An 18,647-nucleotide genomic window follows, 5' to 3' on the forward strand; every position below is an offset into this window, starting at 1 on the left:
CTGTTACCTAACCCTAACCCTAACTTTTCTGGAGGCTCTCTCGAGATGCAGCTACTGGAATTCTGGAGGAGAACATTGCAGCAGTTGATCAAGCCTGTTTCCAGAACCTCCAGGCAGGGAGCAGACAGGAGGAAGCACACTCGTTCATCTGCTGAAGGCCCAAATCCTCGATACCCATCTAGGCGAACTCCAAGTAGAGTTGACTTGACTGCCCGGTGCTCCTCAAAGCAGAAGCCCAAGCAAGAATCCTACGACATCTACGTATAATGTCCTGCATGGTGGCTTCTAGCTTGCTAGTATCCAGGCTGGCCGAGGACATCTTCTCCATTGTAACTGGCAAAGGGTTGTGCCAAGGGCGCTCTCAGTACTCATAGCAGCACTGGCAGCAGCAAGTCGGACTTGGCTGGCAGTGCCCAGGCCTGGAGTCCTCTCAAGGCTGCATCTCCTGAGGGGAGTCTGAGGTGCCCAAAGCTGTAACAATAGCACCCGTCAGGTGCTGCTCCAGACCCCCAGGGCCTTCAGGTCTTTTGGTGACTCCCAGGATCGAAGCTCTGGGCTCGAGGTTGGCCTGCACTCACTGCCACACAGGGAGTAGTGTTTCACTCAGCAGCAGCAGCAAGAGCTTCTTCAGCTCCCCAGGGCCGGCTGGCCTCAGCTTTTAGTTTTATTGAAAGTTTTATGTAATGCGAAACAGTCCGTGAGCCTGATAGCAAACCTAATGTTTTGGATTGTGAGCGTTGATTCTTCGGCCACGCGAGAAAACAGCGAGGGTGGAGAGAGGGTGAAAGGGAAAGACAAGTGTGCTGACCCACTTCTGGTTCTGGAGCTGACTGGAGAGTCAGTCCAGTCCCTTTTTGAGCCCATCCTCACTGGAGGCACAGGTGGCCTAAATGTGCCAGTTTCTGCGGCACAGGGAATGCAGGACCAAATTGTATGTGATCTCAGCCACATTCATGAGGAGGGCCTGCTTGTTACCAAGCACAAGCAGGACTGCTGCATCCCTGAGCTGGTCTTCAGCCAAAATCCTCATGAGCTATTCACGGGCCTCATTCACACCCTCTCTGTCATTACTGTCAACACAAAGATCAGACCTTGTGTGTTTTGGAAGTAGTGACACCACAGAGGCTGGATCTGGTGCTGGCCACTCACATCCTACACAGTAAAGCTGAGATTCTTGTACTCCACTGTTTCCATGTTGAAACCTTTATAGTAGGAATGGTGGTCACAATATTACCCAGCTTTGTTTGTACAGTCTGGTAGGCTTCCAGGCCCATCATGAGAATGCACTTTTTTATTTCTTTGCCAAAAAAGGCCTCTGAAGAGGTTGGCAAAGGTACTTCCTACACTTGTAGACTTCTGGGAGCGACATTGGCCAGAAAAAAAACAAAGAACAACAACAACAACAACAAAAAAAAAAAACCCTGCCTCACCTAGAGCGACCTCCACACTGCTGTTGCTCAGAGCCAGGCATTGGTTTTGCGTCCACCTTGTATTAGTTTTTAAAGACATTTCCTTAATGTTTTTCTTTAAAGACTGAAGTAGATGACATTTCCACTACCAGCATTTTCACTGGAAGCCCCACCAAAGGAAGTGAGGTTTCCTTTTTTTCACCACATCCCTAACAGTAATGATTGTTTCACTTACATTTTTGTTATATATATAAACTGTTCTCACTGGTGTCTCTAGTTGTTATTTTTATTTGCATTTCCCTTATAAATGACAACGAACTCTTCTTTGTATGCCTTCAGACTGCCAATTGTTCTCTTTAGGAAGGACCTTGTCATCTGAGGTTTCCGGTCTTTTTTTTTTTTTTTTTGGTTTTTGGGTCACACCCGGCGGTGCTCAGGGGTTACTCCTGGCTGTCTGCTCAGAAATAGCTCCTGGCAGGCACGGGGGGGGGGGGGGCGGGGGGGGCGAGGGGGGAGGGGACGACCATATGGGACACCGGGATTCAAAACAACCACCTTTGGTCCTGGATCGGCTACTTGCAAGGCAAATGCCGCTGTGCTATCTCTCCGGGCCGGTTTCCGATCTTTTTTAAAATTTATTTTTAATTTATTTTTGGGCCACACCAGGTGATGCTCAGGGGTAACTTCTGGCTATGTGCTCAGAAATCGCTCCTGGCTTGGGGGACCATATGGGACGCTGGGGATCGAACCACAATCCATCCTGGGTCAGCACTATGCAAGGCAACTGCCCTACAGCTGCGCCATTCCTCTGGCCCCTCCAGTCTTTTTATTTATTTATTTTTAATTAAATCACTGTGAGATAGTTAAAAGTTGTTGATGAGTTTCAATCATACCAACACCCATCCCTTCATCAGTGCACATTTTCTACAATAGTCCAGTTTCTCTCCTCATTGGGCAGTTTGCCTTTATGCACCCATTTTTGGTGGGGTTACTGTTTTTTGTTGTTGTTGTTACTGAGGCTTATGAGTGCTTTATTTATCCTTGACATTAGTTATTTATATGTGTATTTCACTCTTTGTATAATCGTGATCTTCTTCTGGCTATATTGCCCTCCTACACACCCCGAACCCATGGCAGTCCTACAGTTTCTCCTTTAATTTCATGTCTCCCATTTATGAAATTTTCACCAGTGGCACCCTTGGAATATCCTGGGGACCCAGAGTTGAAAATTGCTACTTTACCTGACATAAAGATGTTCAACAAATCAAAGGCTGTCTTCCTTGTGTGCCTCACAATCCCAGTGTACAAAATGTAGAGAGTACTGTCAAAACTTAAAGGTATTGGTTGAAGTAATCATGTCTGCAATTTCTGATATACCCCAAAGCTTCGACACATAGTACATATTTCATATAATGACCCACTGTAGTAAGACATGGATGTGAAACTGGCTTATTTGGTATTGCATGTGATTTTTTTTTTTACTTACAGGAGAGCAGCTAACCTGTCTTTGCAAGTCCTGGTATAAAATGAATCAACTTCTTTGACTGCCTTTAGTTCTTCATAGGCAAGTTCTAACACTTAACCATAGGAACCTTTATAAGTTTCCCAATGTAAGAGCCAAACAGTGAGTGCTTCTGCATTGCCTACAGGAAAATCAAAGGGAGAACATTATCCACCCAAATTCTGGAAAATATGTATTATTAGCATCTGAGTGTATATGGAAAGAAAACCATAAGATAAATATTGAACAATAGGAGAAAAACTTTAAATATTCGCTTTAATTCTATCATACTTTTTCATGTGAAAGGTTATTTCTTAAAAATAAAATTCCTGCATTAAAGATCCAACATGTAGTGAAAATGAACAACTAGAGGAAATGTCTCTTTTTAATAGTCTCTACTTGGTTTATTGTTCTGGTAGAGATTTCTTCCTGATAGAATTTAAAGATGTTTTGGAAAGAATGACTATATCATATAAACAACCTTTAAATGTAACTACTTCTGCCCCAAGCCATTGCTTACTTGAATCTCCATAAGATACAGAGTCAAAAATTGTTGATGTTTCAGTTTCAGTCATACAATGTTCCAACAACCATCTCTTCACCAGCAATACATTTTCTGTCACCAATGTCCTCAGTTTCCAGCCCCCCCCCCTGCCATACCCACATACTGCTTCTGTAGCAGATACATTTTCACTCTCTTTTATTCCCCCCTTCATTCTCCCCTTTAGACACTGTGTCTTGCAATACTGTCACTGAAAGGGTATCATGAATGTCACTTCACCTCCTCTCACCATCCAGTTCTTGGCCAGAGTGATCACTTCCAATTATCATTGTCATAGTGAGTGGTCCCTTCTCTGCCCTAACTGCACTCCCCCTTGCCCACCCCTTTGTGACAGGCCTCCTGCTGTGACCAGTTCTCTGAGACCTCATTTATATTGTCTTTTGTTATTAATTTTTTGTACCATGCAAATGGGTGTGTTTCTTCCTCTACCTCTGACTCATTTCACTCAGCATGATACTTTCCATGCTTATAAGCAAATTTCATGACTATATTTTTACTTAATGATTGCAGAGTACTCCATTGTGTTGATGTGCTATAATTTTTTTTCCACTTATCTGTTCTCAGGTACTTGGGTTGTTTCCAAGTTATAGCTATTGATAATAGGGCTGTAAAGAACATCGGAGTACAGATGCCTTGTGTTTTTGGGTTCTTAGGATATATTCCCAGGAGCGGTATTTCTGGGTCATATGGGAGCTCAACTTCTAGTTTTTTTGAAGAATGTCCTTTTGTTTTCCAGAAAGGTTGGACTTGTCAACATTTCTACCAGCAATGAATGAGAGTGTCTTTGTCCCTGCATCCATGTCAGCAAATGGCTGTTCTTGTTCTTTTTGATACGTGCCAGCTAAGACTTAGGTTGAGATTCTCTTACTTACCTTTATTATCTGACTGCCTATATACTTTTATGACAATATTTTTTTCTTGAAGTTTTGAAACTACGTTGAATGGAGAGGTCAGTAAGTCTTAAAAGGTTTTAAAGGTCAGCAAGAGTTTATTGGTAAGCACTGTTTGGGCATTAGTAATTTTGGCAAAACTACAACAAACTGTGCATAGACTTGAAGATGTTTCTTTACCAGTAATATGTGATCTAATCTGGATTTTGTCAGAAATAATGAAAATGTAAAAACATTAATTCGTAATATAACATGAATTCCTAGACTTTATATTATAGATTTCTTAGATTCATCGTATACTTTTCAGTATTCACATTTATGAAAATCAGCTGAAACTAAGCTGACTTTTACTTGATTTTGAAAATGTTATTTACAATAATGTGGTTTTTAATTTCTCAAGCTTAAAAGAAATAATGTATGACATACAAAATTGAGTTAGAAATAGTAAGAACAAAGTGGGAAAAGCATTTTAATTGAGTAGAATGGTGAATACAGATAGAAAACAATGATCAGTATTTGCAATTAACTTAGCTTTCCCAGACCAGGAATCGAGCTGCTATGGAACTGGAGATATAATACAATAGGTAGGGTGCTTGCACTGCACATAGGTGACCAGGTTCAGTCCTGGCATCCACATATGGTTCCTGGAACCCACGAACTGTGGTCCCTGAGGGCAGAACCAGCCCTGAACACAAACAGGTAGGTGGCCCCAAAACAAACAAAAATGTTAGTTTTTGTAGCTGCTGCCTCTTTTCTAACTTGTTCACAGAAAAACTGATTTTATTTAAAATCAAGTTTAAAAGTTCTTGATTTTTAAAATCTCCATTTTAAAAAGATGTAACAAAAATTGTTGTAAATATTAATATTGTATATATTAAAAATCATCTCTAAGTATGCTATTAGGTGAAATAAATTGAGCTAATAGACAAGTACACATTTGTACAAAAAGGAAAGGACACAAAACAGATCTTTAGAAAATCTAATTGAATATATCTGGACAGATACACAAACAATTGGTAACAGCATTCCCTCAGAATAAAAAGGCAAGGGAGATCAGGAGAACTTTTCTGAATCTGTTCATTGGCTATGTTTAATATTTTCAAAGTACATAATTTACTGACAATCACACACAGGTAGTCATATTACTCAACTTTCCATTTTAGCAAAATTGACACACCTGGAAGCTTGTCCTCCCCTCCCCCATCTTTCCTAGCTTTGGGCATGAACTGACTAAAGTATGACAGTTTGAATAACACAAGGGAGTGGCATGGCCCATAATCCTGGGTTGCTGCTTCTGAGTCTATTGGCTTTGTATTTTTATCTCTTTGAGCATTGATTTACTGATTCATCATATGATCATCACCATTGCTGCCTCTTCGGGTTGCTATGGTGCTTCGATGAAAGAACATACCTAAAATATTTAGCACAGTGATTAAGAATGTGAAGGAAGAGGGAGCAAGTATTGTCTTCAGCTGACAAGAGTCTTCCTAATTCAGCAGCTCCAGATATAAAAGTGTTCCTGCTCACAAGTTCACATAGCATGAGGGCACACAATCTTCAGAGTAGACAAAAATTAGGTATTGAATTCCTAATAAAATATAGTATACATTAAATCACTAAATGAGACATTGCTCAACTCTTTGCTAATACATTGGAGTCATCTGGGTGAAAATGGGCAAGGCAAAGTCTTAATAAATATCTTTTTTCAGTTTATTAATGTATAACTGAGATACAGATGAAAAAAAGAGATCCTGCATGTGTCTAAATCATAAGACAATATTATCATTAACTTCCAAGGATATATCCAAAACGACCCAAAATATATACATTTTTTCACTTTGAGAAAATGTATAAAGCTGTGGTTTTTGAGAACTTCCCAACTAGTCTTTCCAAATTGGCTCAATGTTGGAAAAATACCTAAGGACTATAACTTTCCTTCATAGACTAAATATAGATAAGGGCTATTTAATCAAGTGTCAGTCTTACTGATGTTAGCTTTTCACTTCATTCAAGGGGATAAGAAACCAACTTTGAGTGAATGTCTTTTATTACCTTTTAATTGATAGATGGTATTCTTTAGTTTTAGGTGCAGATAAAAATTAAACAGTAAATGTAGAACTTTCCCATATACTCTCATCTGACCTTCCCAAACCTACTTTCCCTAATTATTGACTTATTGCATTGATTTGACATTTGTTCCAGTTGGTAATCCACTGTTATTCAATTAAGTCCAAAATTTACATTAGGAGTCATAGTTTGTGTAGTATATGGCACTTCCCAATGCTTAATGCCATCTATCTCCAATTAGGGAATCATAACATTGTTCATGGTCCTAAAAATCTCTAGTACTTCACCTCCCTGTTCTCCCCCCTTCTTCTACTCAATCCCTGCCACATACTGGTTTATATAATGTTTCGTTATCTTTCATTCTCAAAATGACATATAGTTAGAGTCATATAATTTGAAGTCTTTCCAGATTGGCTATATACATTTAAATCTCTTGGGGTTGGAGAAAGTGTACAATGGCTAAGACACTTTCCTTGCATATGTCTGACTGGGAATTGATTCCCCAATACTACATGTGGTACTCTAAGCTTCTCAAGGAGTGATACTTGAGCAGAGAGCCAAAACTAAGCCCTGAGCATCTCCAGGTATGGTCCTCCCAAAAAGCTTACTTTGTGTCCTTTCGTAACTTGATAACTCATTTCTCTTTACTGCTATATAGTATTCCATCAATGTGCTACAGTTTAACTATCCACTCATCTATTGGTCAATCTTTACTGCTTCGAATACGTATATATTATGAATAAAGTTGTAAATTTTTGTGTGAACATAAACGTTCAGTTCATCTTGGTAAATACCTGGAAACACAATTATAGTCTACGGTAAAAGTATATTTAGCTCCATAATAAATTAACTGTTTTTCAGAGTGCTTCTACCATTTTTTCATTCATGCCAACAATAAATGTCTTATTATTGTTAATCAGCATTTGGTGTTGTCAATGTTTTTTATATTATTTTATTTGTTTTTCACCCTCCCTTCCCTTCCTTGTTCATGTTGTGATGAAGACCAAGGACCACACAGTTGGTTGAGTTGCATATATTTGATGCTTCCTGGGGATTGTAGACATTTAGTTGTAATATTTTCACATACGCTTATCTGGGGTTACGGTCATTCAGCTAGAGTGCTCATGAACATTCTAGTTGTAATGCTCCCTAGAGGTCACAGTGGTACTCATTATATGTTAACCAGAATTTATACTCCTCAGCAGAGTGTTTGAGCATCTCCTAGTTGCAGTAGTTGGTGGGGGTTGTACTTTAATTGAAATACTTGCACATACATCGAACTGTGCACTAGAGATCACATATTCTGTTGCAATATTGGGGTCCCAAACAGCAGACGTACTGAGACTGTGAGAATGCATGTAGGCAGCACCACGGACTGAACTAATGTTCTCACATTTGCAAAGAAGTCTTTTAGTCACTGAGCTATCCCTGGCACTAGTGTTTTGAATTTTAGTCATTTTATGTATAAATTGTATTTATTGTATATTGTATTTATTTTTGTATTTTAAAATATTTGTTGCATTTATTACATATTGCATTTCAATTTTGATTAAATTTGCTATTTCCAAATGACACATATTGAATACCATTTTATAGTCTTAGTTGTCATCTGTATATACGTCTGTATACATATTTGAATATGTCATCTGTATATATCCTTTAGTGAGAACATATACATATGTATTTCTGTTCAAGTTTTTGTATACTTTTAAATTAGGCTTTCTATTTTTTAATTGTTAAGTTTTCAAGAGCTCTTAGTATATTTTAAATATAAGTCCTCCAGCAATGTGCTCGGCAAATGTGTTGTCCAAATGTGACTTGTCTTTTTATTTCCGTAGCTTTATATTTTGTAGAAGAAAATTTGTAGAACTTGATGGAATCTAATTTTAGCAAAACTTTCTTTCATGAAGACTCTTAGACTTCATCCTAGAATCTGTGCAAAAACTAAGATCTCTAATTATAGAGGACTGCCTTTGACAACCACAACGGAGCAGAACATTTTCTGGCACCATAAAGAAAGACCATGGGTTCGACAGTGAACATGTCCAGAGCCTGTAGTTAGTCTCATGACCGTCTGCTTTAAGGGTGGAGACACCCTGTATCTCTTAGGCCAAGGGAATTGCCTTTCTAATTTCTCTAGTACTTAGTATGTCTATGCAAACAAAACAAAACAAAACAAAAACACCAAAAATTCCCCCCAAAACAAAAAACAGCCAACACACACACACACACACACACACAAAACCCTTGCCACACCAGTCCTCCTTTTTTTTTTAATTTTAAATTTATAGTTATAGCTTCTAGACAGGGTATCCTGTCCACTTTTTTTTTTAAACAGAACCATAGGACATAAATAATCTTGTTTTGCCTCATATTTCTATGTCTTCCTACAAACTGAGAAAAAAAACGTGGATGGTACCAGGGGCAAAGCGGTCTCATGAGCATGGAATGGAAGTAAAAAATGATCAGACCTAAATACCCAACCCAATGTCAACAACAGTAGAATAAGAGACCCAAACTACAAGCTAGAGACAAAAGGGACCTGCTACACTAGCAGCCCAGAGACAAAAGGGACCTGCTACACTAGCAGCCCAGGGGGATAAGGGTAGAAGTATGGGATGCATCCTGGGAATAGTGGTGGAGGGAGGTCAACACTGGTGGCGGGAATGGCCCTAATTCACTGTCACTGTGTACCTTAAATATAACTGTGAAAAACTTGTAATTCACATGAGTCTCAATAAAAATTATAAAACTTTCTTTCATGGATCATGGTTTTGATGTCGTAGTTTAAAACTACAATACTTGACATAAATCTATTGTATTTATATATATATATATATGTATACATGAGTTAGAGAAAAGGGAAATTAAGGAGAAAATTCCTTTTATAAGTACATAGAAAAAAATTAAATACATAAGAGCAAACCAAACAAATAAGGTGAACAACCTATATGCTGAAAACTATTAGACATTGCTAAAAGTAATAAAACAGACAGAAATGGGGCCAGAGAGATAGTGTGGAGTAGGGTGTTTGCCTTGCATGCAGAAAGACAGTGGTTTGAATCCTGGCATCCCATATGGTCCCCCGAGCCTGCCAGGAGCAATTTCTAAGCAGAGAGCCAGGAGTAACCCCTGAGCGCTGCCGGGTGTGACCCAAAAAACAAACAAACAAACAAAAACAAAAACAAAGTCAGAAATATCTTACCAGATGCCAAGTATTGTTCTAAACATTTTACATGTATATCTTATAATTCTGTGGCATTGATATAATGAATAAGTTGGGACACAAAGAGATTAAGAGATAAGGCACATATCTTGCTAGCTTGAGACTCCATGTTGGAACTCAAGTGATATCTTTGGGGATTTAACCCAACAACCAGGGACATTTTTTTAAAAAATAAAGACACAGGACTGAATCAGACTAGAATCTGTATTTCTAAAAAACTATTATTAAAACAAAATGACATTTTATAAATGGAAGAAAATATGTCATAATTCAATTCGATAACCATGATAAAGATAACAAAACTCAATAATAATTAAATAGGTAATTGTGCAAAAAAGTGAGCCGACGAGCTCTAGAGAGCAGCTCAATGGACTTGAACATAAACTTTGCATGCTGGAGGTTTGGCACCAACTGTTCTGAGAACTGCCAGGAAGGAGACCACGAGCACTAAACCAGGAGCATGCCCTGAGCAATACTAAGTGGGGCCAATTTTTAAGTTAAGTGGACTGGAGGCAAGGGAATAAGCTCAGAGCACTGAAATGCATCCTTGACACAGTTGAGTCCCATTTCTTTTTTTTTTTTTTTTTTTTTTTTTGGTTTTTGGGTCACACCCAGCAGCGCTCAGGGTTTACTCCTGGCTTTACGCTCAGAAATCACTGGATTTGAACCACCATCCTTTTGCATGCAAGGCAAATGCCCCATCCCCAAGTTATCTCTCCAGCCCTGAGTCCCATCTTTGATCTTTGAAACCACGTGGTTCCTCAAGGGAATGTACCAAAAAAACCCCTTGGGTATCTGCCAAAAAAAAAAAAAAAACTAAATGAGCAGAGAGGCAAGTAGATTGTTTTAGGGGAGGAAACACAATGGCAAAGAGACTTGAAGACAATGCTCTTACAGGTCAAAGAGAATACAGTAGGTAAGGAATTTGCTTTGCCTGTGCCCTATTCAGGTTTGATCCCTGGCACAATAAATGATCCCCTGAATTTTTTTGTTTGTTTGTTTTTGGGCCACACCGGTGATGCTCAGGGGTTACTCCTGGCTATGCGCTCAGAAGTCGCTCCTGGCTTGAGGGACCATATGGGACACCGGAGGATAGAACCGCGGTCCGTCCAAGGCTAGCGCAGGCAAGGCAGGCACTTTACCTCTAGCGCCACTGCCCGGCCCCGATCCCCTGAATTTTGTCAGAAGTGATCCCACTACCAGGAGTAAACCCTTAACAATTCTGGGTTGGACCCCAAAGCAAAGTAAGTTGAAGAAAAGGAAAAAGAAAAAAAAATGCTTCTCTTATTACCAGGAAAAGGCAAAACAAAACTAGAATCATCTGTAACATCTCACACTTATGAAAATGGTCTCTGTGAAATAGACCATAAGGAGAAGTTGCTTGTAGAGTGCAGAGAAAAATCACACCCTTGTACACTGTTAGTGAATATGTAAACTGCCAAATATCTATAGAAAAATGTAGGTATTTCACAAAATAATAAAAACATATCTACTCTATGACCCCCAAAATCTAAAGAATACAAAGTCACTAATCCCAAAAGATAAGTGTACCCCCATACTCATTGTAGGGCTCTTTACAATAGCCAAAACATGGAAAAAGCCTAGGTATCCAATGATGCATGAGTGAATAAAGGAGGTCTGGTAGATTCAGACAAAAAAGGAATAGACCATCTATTAAAAAAAGACCAAATCTTTCATGTTCAGTTATGTGAATAGTATTACAGCAGGTCAAGTTAAGGAAAAAATAAGTCAAAAGAATGCCAAGAAATAGCAAGTCAAAACAAAAACAAAACCTTAGTTAGGGGTCTCAAACTCGCAGCTTGCGGGCCCTTTGCAGCCCTCCATACAACATTTTGTGGCCCTGCCCTAGAGGAATCTTTTTTGTTTTGTTTTGTTTTAGTTGTTTGGGTCACACCCCCCAATGTTCAAGGCTTACTACTGACTTTGCACTCAAGGATCACCCCGACTTTGCCTCCTGCGGCCCCCAGGTAAATTGAGTTTGAGACCCCTGCAGATCATGACCAAGAACTGAGGGTAAATTACCAGAGGGAGAATAAGAAAAGCACAGAGGACTTCAGTGGACAGTGGTGAAGGAATTAATAGTAATGCATTTATAGTGGGCATTTTGTGAGGTATGAAACCATACTCTTAAAATAGATACGAAAAACAAAACAAACCAAAATCAAACCAACCAAAAACAACCTCCTGCCTACTAGATGCCTTACCTTCTTAACTGTAAATGTTGAGCATCAGTTTTTCTTTGCTGGAAGAATGAGAAAGTGTATGTAAAACGTTTATTGTACACGATAGATAGAACAGCGGCGTTTGCCTTGCAAGCAGCCGATCCAGGACCAAAGGTGGTTGGTTCGAATCCCGGTGTCCCATAGGGTCCCCCGTGCCTGCCAGGAGCTATTTCTGAGCAGACAGCCAGGAGGAACCCCTGAGCAACACCGGGTGTGGCCCAAAAACCAAAAAAAAAAAAAAAAAAAGTTTATTGTACACTGGTTCTTTGAGATTGAGATAAAATGTAATTTAATGCTGAAAAAACAGTGCTTTATAAATTGTTTGTTCCTATCAGCGTTTAGTGCTGTAATAGGGCTGGAGAGATAGTACAGCAGATATGCAAAAGACCTGATTAGATCTCCAGCACCACATAAAGTCCATGAACACCACTGGGTGTGATGTGTAAAAGCACAGATCCCGGATTAAAGCTCTCACCAAGTGGGTGTGGCATAAAAGGAAAGAAAAATATAAGATGAAAAACAGGGTTTAGTGATGTTTTATACAATCTTTAACAAAGTAACATAGTTGAAATCCACTACAGATATCCACATTCATATACAATCCAAAGCTACGTTGCAACCAATGGAACTCAGGAATGTGAGAAACGAAAGAATCCAGTGTCCAGTGAGGGTATTTGTGCAATATTTATTTGTTGAGCTCAAAATAAAATGGGTTGAGACGGAAGCTGCCTGAAAATGCTTCTAAAAGCAAAATACGTCTTCCTCCGTAGCTTGGAAATTCCAGTTGACAGGCCGTCCTGAGCCCTCTTTAGTGACCCATGCTCAGGAATCCTGTCTGCTCCAGTCTCAGTGGGGGGCTCGGGGAGAATCCTCTTTAGGGCTTCTAGGTAAACTCAATTGGAGATAGTCTCAGACCTTGTCAGATCCCCAGTCCCCCCCCCCCTTACTTTTCCAAATTCCTATTAAGATTATCTTTGGCTTCACCCCTCCTCCCCCCAAGCAATAAGAAAGGAAAAGAAAAGTCTGCCTAAAGCCATTTTTCCTACACTTTCCCCAAAGATCAGGTTTTATGCTTTTATGTGTGATTCTTACCTTTTAAATGCTAAAGGAAAAACTTAAACTTAGGGGCCACAATGATTGAACAGCCGGTAGGCCTTTGCCCTACCAGTGTTTGGTCCCCATAGGACACCCCATAGGACCCTCCATAGGACACCACAGAATCCCCATAGGATGCCCTATAGCACACTCCATAGGATCCCCATAGGACACCCCACAGAACCCCCATAGAGCCCCCCATAGGATCCACAGAGCCCACCAGGAGTGCAGAGCCATGAGTAACCAGGACTGAACATCTCCAGTGTAGACTCCCAAACAAACCAAAACAACCTTTGAGATTTCAAAAGCTTTCCCTGCAACCTTTATTTCTTCCCTGGAGAAGTTTGCAGTCAAAGGAGTATTTTAATTAGTTTTAAATGTTATCAGCAAGAGAACCATGGGGTGGGGGAACAAACTATGGACAAGAAGCCTATAATTCAGTTCCATGTTGCAAAGAAGAATATAGTCGGTGCTGACTGACTAACCCTCCTTGGGCAGCCTGGCAAGAAAGGCCTCGTGCTGCTGACAAGCCCATGAAGCTCCACCAAGGACAATGGGTTGAAGGCTTGCTTTATCAGCTCAGTGAAAAATCTGCACCGAAAGCAAGAAATAAATAAGTGAGGCAAGCCTGAGGGCCTCCCCCCAAAAGGAAAGATCCTCTCAGCAATGCCTCCCAAAGCCACCATCCCATTGCCGGCCAGCCCTGCCTAGGAGGAGAAGGAGAAGGTGCAGCGGCTCCTCCTGCTCCTCCTCTTTCTCCTCCTCCTCCTTTTCCTTCTCTTCCTCTTCTTCCTCTTCCTCCTCCTCTTCCTCTTCCTCCTTCTCCTCCTCTTCCTTCTCCTTTTCCTCCTCCTTTCCTTCTCCTTTTCCTCCTCCTTTCCTTCTCCTTTTCCTCCTCCTTTCCTTCTCCTCTTCCTCCTCCTCTCCTTTCTCTTCTCCCTCCTCCTTTATCTCCTTCTCATCTTCCTCTTTCTCTTCTTCCTCCTCTCCCTCTTTCTTCTCCTCTTCTTCCTTCTCCTTTTCATTTTCCCCCTCCTCCTCCTTTTCCTTCTCCTCTCCCTCCTGTTCTTCTCCTCTTTTTCCTCCTCCTCCTCCTTTTCTTCTTCCTCCTCTCCTTCCTCTTCTCCCTTCTCCTTTATCTCCTCTCCTCCTCCTTTCTTCTTCCTCCTCCCCTCTGCTTCCTTCTCCTTTTCATTTTCCTCCTCTTCCTCCTTTTCCTTCTCCTCCTCTCCCTCCTCCTCCTCTTTTTCCTTCTCCTCTCCCTCCTGCTCTTCTTTTTCCTCCTCCTCCTTTTCGCCTTCCTCCTCCTCTCCCTCCTCTTCCTCTTCTCCCTCCTCCTTTATCTCCTTTCTCCCTCTTCTTTCTCTTCTTCCTCCTCCCCATCTTTCTTCTCCTCTTCTTCCTTCTCCTTTTCATTTTCCTCCTTTTCTTCTTGTCCTCTTCTTCCTCCTCCCCTCTGCTTCCTTCTCCTTTTCATTCTCCTCTTCCTCCTCTTCTTCCTTCTCCTTTTCATTTTCCTCCTCTTTTTCCTTCTCCTCCTCTCCTTCCTCCTCTTTTTCCTTTTCCTCCTCTCCCTCCTGCTCTTTTCCTTTTCCTCCTCTTTTTCCTCCTCCTCCTCCTCCTCCTCCTCCTCCTCCTCCGCCAGCCCCACCAGCAGCAGCTCCTCTCTCCGTCACCCCCAGCCTGGCCGGCGGCCACGTGAGGCGTCCGGCCAGCTGAGCCTCAGCTGAGCGCCGCCTGATTGGCCGAGGGCGCGGGGGCGGGGCGCGCAGGGGGCGGGGCCTAGCCCTCGGCGCGGCTCGCCATTGGCCGCGCGCGCACACGCCTCCCCCTCAGGTGAGCGAGCGACTCGCGCGCGGCCCCGCCGTCCGCTCCCTCCCTCCCTTTCTCCCTCCCTCCCTCCCGTCCGCCGGGGCCCCGCCCTCGCGCCCGCCCGCGCGTGCCCGGATGAGCCCGCGAGCGCGCCTGCGCGCTTCCGCCCCGCCGGCCCGACCCGACCCGCCGCGCCGTCCGGTGCCGCCCGTCAGTTCCTCTCAGAGCCGCCTGGGCCGCGGCCGCGCGAGCATCGGCCGCCATCCTCTCGCCCCGCGCCGCCTCGCCGGAGGGAAAGACGCCGGAGGAGGAGGAGGCGCCGCCGCACACGCGCGCGGAGCATCCCGCTCGCCATGGAGGGCGCGCCGGGCGCCCACGACAAGAAGAAGTAAAGAGCGTCGTCGGGGCCTGGGGGAGCGGCCGGGGCGTGCTTGCTCGGGGGTCGCCGGCCGGCGGCGCCTTTCTCCGCGGAGCCGCGGCTGCTCGCGGCGCCTCGCCGCCATCTTGGCGGGGGCCGAGGGAGCCGGACGCGGCCCGTCCTGCCTGCTGCCGCCTTCGGGGCTCCCCGCGCCGCCCCGCGCTCGCGAAGAAAGAAACACAGACAGAGAGAAAGCAAGCAAGCAAGCGAGAAAGCAAGCGCCGCCTCCTCTCGCGCCCCTTCCCGACACCCCAAAATCGCATCACCCCTCCGTGCTTTGGGGGGCCCCAGCGTCCGCCCGCCTCTGCGCCCCAGGCCTGCACGCAGCTCTTGGCTCCCTCCTGCAGCAGCAGCAGCATCATTCGCCCCCACAGCTCATCTGCTCCCTGGGGGGGTCCCCCATTTTTTCTTTGCAAACACCCAAGGGCCCCCCCCGGCGCCCCACGCCTGCGGGATTTCATGTGACGCTTTGCAAACCCTCCAGCCCAGCGCTCCGTGCCTCCTTGCATGCGCCCTTCTTTCTGCCTGCCCCAGCAGCCCAGGCGGGCCTCGAACCCTCCTCCTTTTCCTCCTTTTCCTCCTCCTGCTCTTCTTCTTCCACCTCCTCCCAAGGTTTCTCTGGGGCCTCAGCGCGCCTGCTGCCTTTTGTGCCACCCGCCTCCCCCCAGACCCCACATGCCAACTCTGCGCTGCTTTGGGGCTCTGGGGTGTGTGTCTGTGTTGGATCCAAAGCGGCCCCCCGGGGGGCAAAATCTGCCCCCGTGGCACAGTAGGCTTCGGGGTACTGTAGGGCCATTGAGGGGAACTGCAGGCTGTGTTGGGGGAAGAGGGTCCATCGCACGCCTGTCAGGAGGGCGATCTTGGTGTGTAAGTGTCTGCGTGCGATGGCAGTGTGTTGGTCCCGTTCTGGAGGTGTCAGGGATCCTTGTGGCCACAGCAGGGTGGATTTCGCCACCAGCCACGTTCTGTGAGGTGGAGATCCATCGGGGTGTAAGTAGTCGCACCATGGGGTTCCTGATGGCAAACTGTATTGAAAGGAAACCTTAGCTCTGCATGGAAGTTTGGGGAAAGACCTGAAGGTCGCAGTGCAGAAGGTACGCGCGATTGCTTGGGTGGCCATCCCCCCGCGATTTGGTTCCTTTGAGTCTTTGGATACTTGGAAGAAATTAGTTTGAAGAAAGGGAGGATTTAGCGTAGGAATCGTGGTGAAGGAGGCTACCTTTGCTGTTAAGTCTGTTCACACTACGGGGACTGATTGACTTCCCTAATAGTATCAGTGCAAGATGAATTTCGGTGAGTTCTTGTTACTCTGGAGCGCCTTTTGGGTTCCTGATCTATTCGTATAGAATACATACACACACTTATACACACACACATTAGAGAAAGCACTAACATTTGAAAAGAGTTGCCAAGGAAACAATTCCGGACTTCGTTACTGATTCCAGGAGTTTTCCAGGAATTAATGGCGATTAATATTTGTAGAAGTGACTACAGTGTTGTTAATGAAATATTGTAAATCTAAAGGTTACCCTCAATGTGGTGCCACTTTGAATAGTATGTGCTGAATCATACGTAAGACTACATAAAATGATTCAACAGCCACTTCCTCTTAGATGCAATAGTACGGTCATTTCTTGTTGCAATTTATCAGTTGAGAGTATCAAAACCAGCTTTACTGTAAATCAAATAATTAGCTGTTGTGCAATACTCCTGTTTTCCAGTTGTAAACTGGAGATTGGGTTTTCCTCGATCCCATCCATTTTCAAGAAATTTCGTTTGAAAAATTTGCAGCTCTGAATGCAAAGGGAATCATTTCTTAATATAGAAACTTAAAACTGAAAATTTAAGGTGGGCTCAACTTTTAAATATCACACATGCCTGCTTTCTAGGCTTAAGTTGATAATTTTCAAACATTCTGAAAAGATAATTGGGTGATTGTGAGGCAGGGCTTTTCTTTTCACAATTTTCTATTTTAAATGAGCTTCCAGAATCTAGGTAGAAAGATGCATTTGTGCTTTTCAAAGAAGGTCCAAGAGCCTATCAAAGGGAATGGTTGAGAGAAATCAGAATACAGAATGTTTACAATAGATGTAACATAGCATGTCATATTAGTTTCTCTGTGGTAGAAGGTAGACTTAGCCACTTTAATGTTGACTTTTTTAGGTCTCAAATGAATTTCAAGAGGTTCCTTGTTCTGCTTCAAGCCAGATTTTCCCCAAAATGTTACTGAATAATTTAACTAAGGAGTTTGAGAATAGGTATTTCTTAACCCTCCTCTTTAACTTTGGTTATTAGAAATCAATAAGCCCCTTCATTTATTATAAACTTTAATTAGTTTATTTTCATTTTTCTCTTGTTTGAAGAAAAGCATACCTAGCATAGACTCTAGAGCCAGAAACCTCTAAAGACTATCAATACTTTAGAGTGTTCGTCTTTTCCCTTATTTTATATATGTGTGGGAAGTTGGTGAGTGCTTCTAAATCTGTATGTCCCTCCTTTTGTGGTGATAACAGTGACCTTTTTTAGCGGTTGTCTGAAGATTAAATACAATGATCCCCAGTGAGTAACTTAATAGTCTTGAAAATAGACACGACTAAATTACAGTTTAAACCTATATATACAATATTTACGAAATTGTCTTTCCAGGTCATTCATTTTAGTTTCCCTTGCCGCCTTCTTAGGAGATTTTTCTCCTAAAAATAAAAAGACTAACATTGGTTTTAGACCTTTTTAAATGAATGTCTTGGTTATTTTGGCATTCGGCCTTCATTATTCTTGAACATCTACTCTAAACCCTCTTTGCAATTCCTTATTCCTTTTTTGTGTTCTCCCCAGTACAGTCTAGTTTTCCTTGTACCTTGCTCAAACAAGACTACTTTAAATGTACACGTATATAGTTACATAGTTAGTAGCTATGTAACTATAGTTATCTGGATATACTTAGAAGAAATTACTTTTAAGAAAGAGAATATGCCGGAGAGATAGCATGGAGGTTAGTCGTTTGCCTTTCATGCAGAAGGACGGTGGTTCAAATCCCGGCATCCCATATGGTCCCCTGTGCCTGCCAGGGGCAATTTCTGAGCATAGAGCCAGGAGTAACCGCTGAGCGCTGCCGGGTGTGACCCAAAAATGAAAAAAACAAAACAAAGAATATTTATCATAGAATTGTGGTGAAGTAGGCTACATCACAACGCAGCAGGATATTTTTTGGGAAGGCACTAATCTTAAGACTGAGAATAACTTAAAATATTTTTGTCGTAATAGTTTAAAGAAGACAATTTGTAATTATTTGCTAAATAAAGCGAGTTGGTGAAATGCTCTCTCATTAAGGCAGATGAACCCTTAGATAGAAATAATGTCCTTTACTTAGGAATTTCTCTGGAGCTAATACCACTGATTGATTCACAAAGCAAGGCTTCAAGCA

At 42.7% G+C, this 18,647-nt stretch overlaps 1 protein-coding gene and 1 pseudogene across 2 annotated transcripts in view; one reads left to right on the top strand and one right to left on the bottom strand.

Annotated features, from left to right (window-relative positions):
- Window positions 1-285: 285 nt before the first annotated feature.
- Window positions 286-7,787, bottom strand: LOC126003936 (ADP-ribosylation factor 1-like; annotated as a pseudogene).
- A 7,371-nt stretch (window positions 7,788-15,158) lies between these two features.
- Window positions 15,159-18,647, top strand: part of HIF1A (hypoxia inducible factor 1 subunit alpha) — a 50,241-nt gene continuing 46,752 nt past the window's right edge. For both annotated transcript variants that reach the window (XM_049770352.1, XM_049770354.1), the window contains exon 1: window positions 15,159-15,193. In XM_049770352.1, coding sequence (XP_049626309.1) covers window positions 15,159-15,193 — 35 coding nt within the window. The remainder of the gene's footprint in view (window positions 15,194-18,647) is intronic.

The sequence above is a fragment of the Suncus etruscus genome, chromosome 3 (genome assembly GCF_024139225.1).
Source record: "Suncus etruscus isolate mSunEtr1 chromosome 3, mSunEtr1.pri.cur, whole genome shotgun sequence".
In the NCBI taxonomy this organism is placed as follows: domain Eukaryota; kingdom Metazoa; phylum Chordata; class Mammalia; order Eulipotyphla; family Soricidae; genus Suncus; species Suncus etruscus.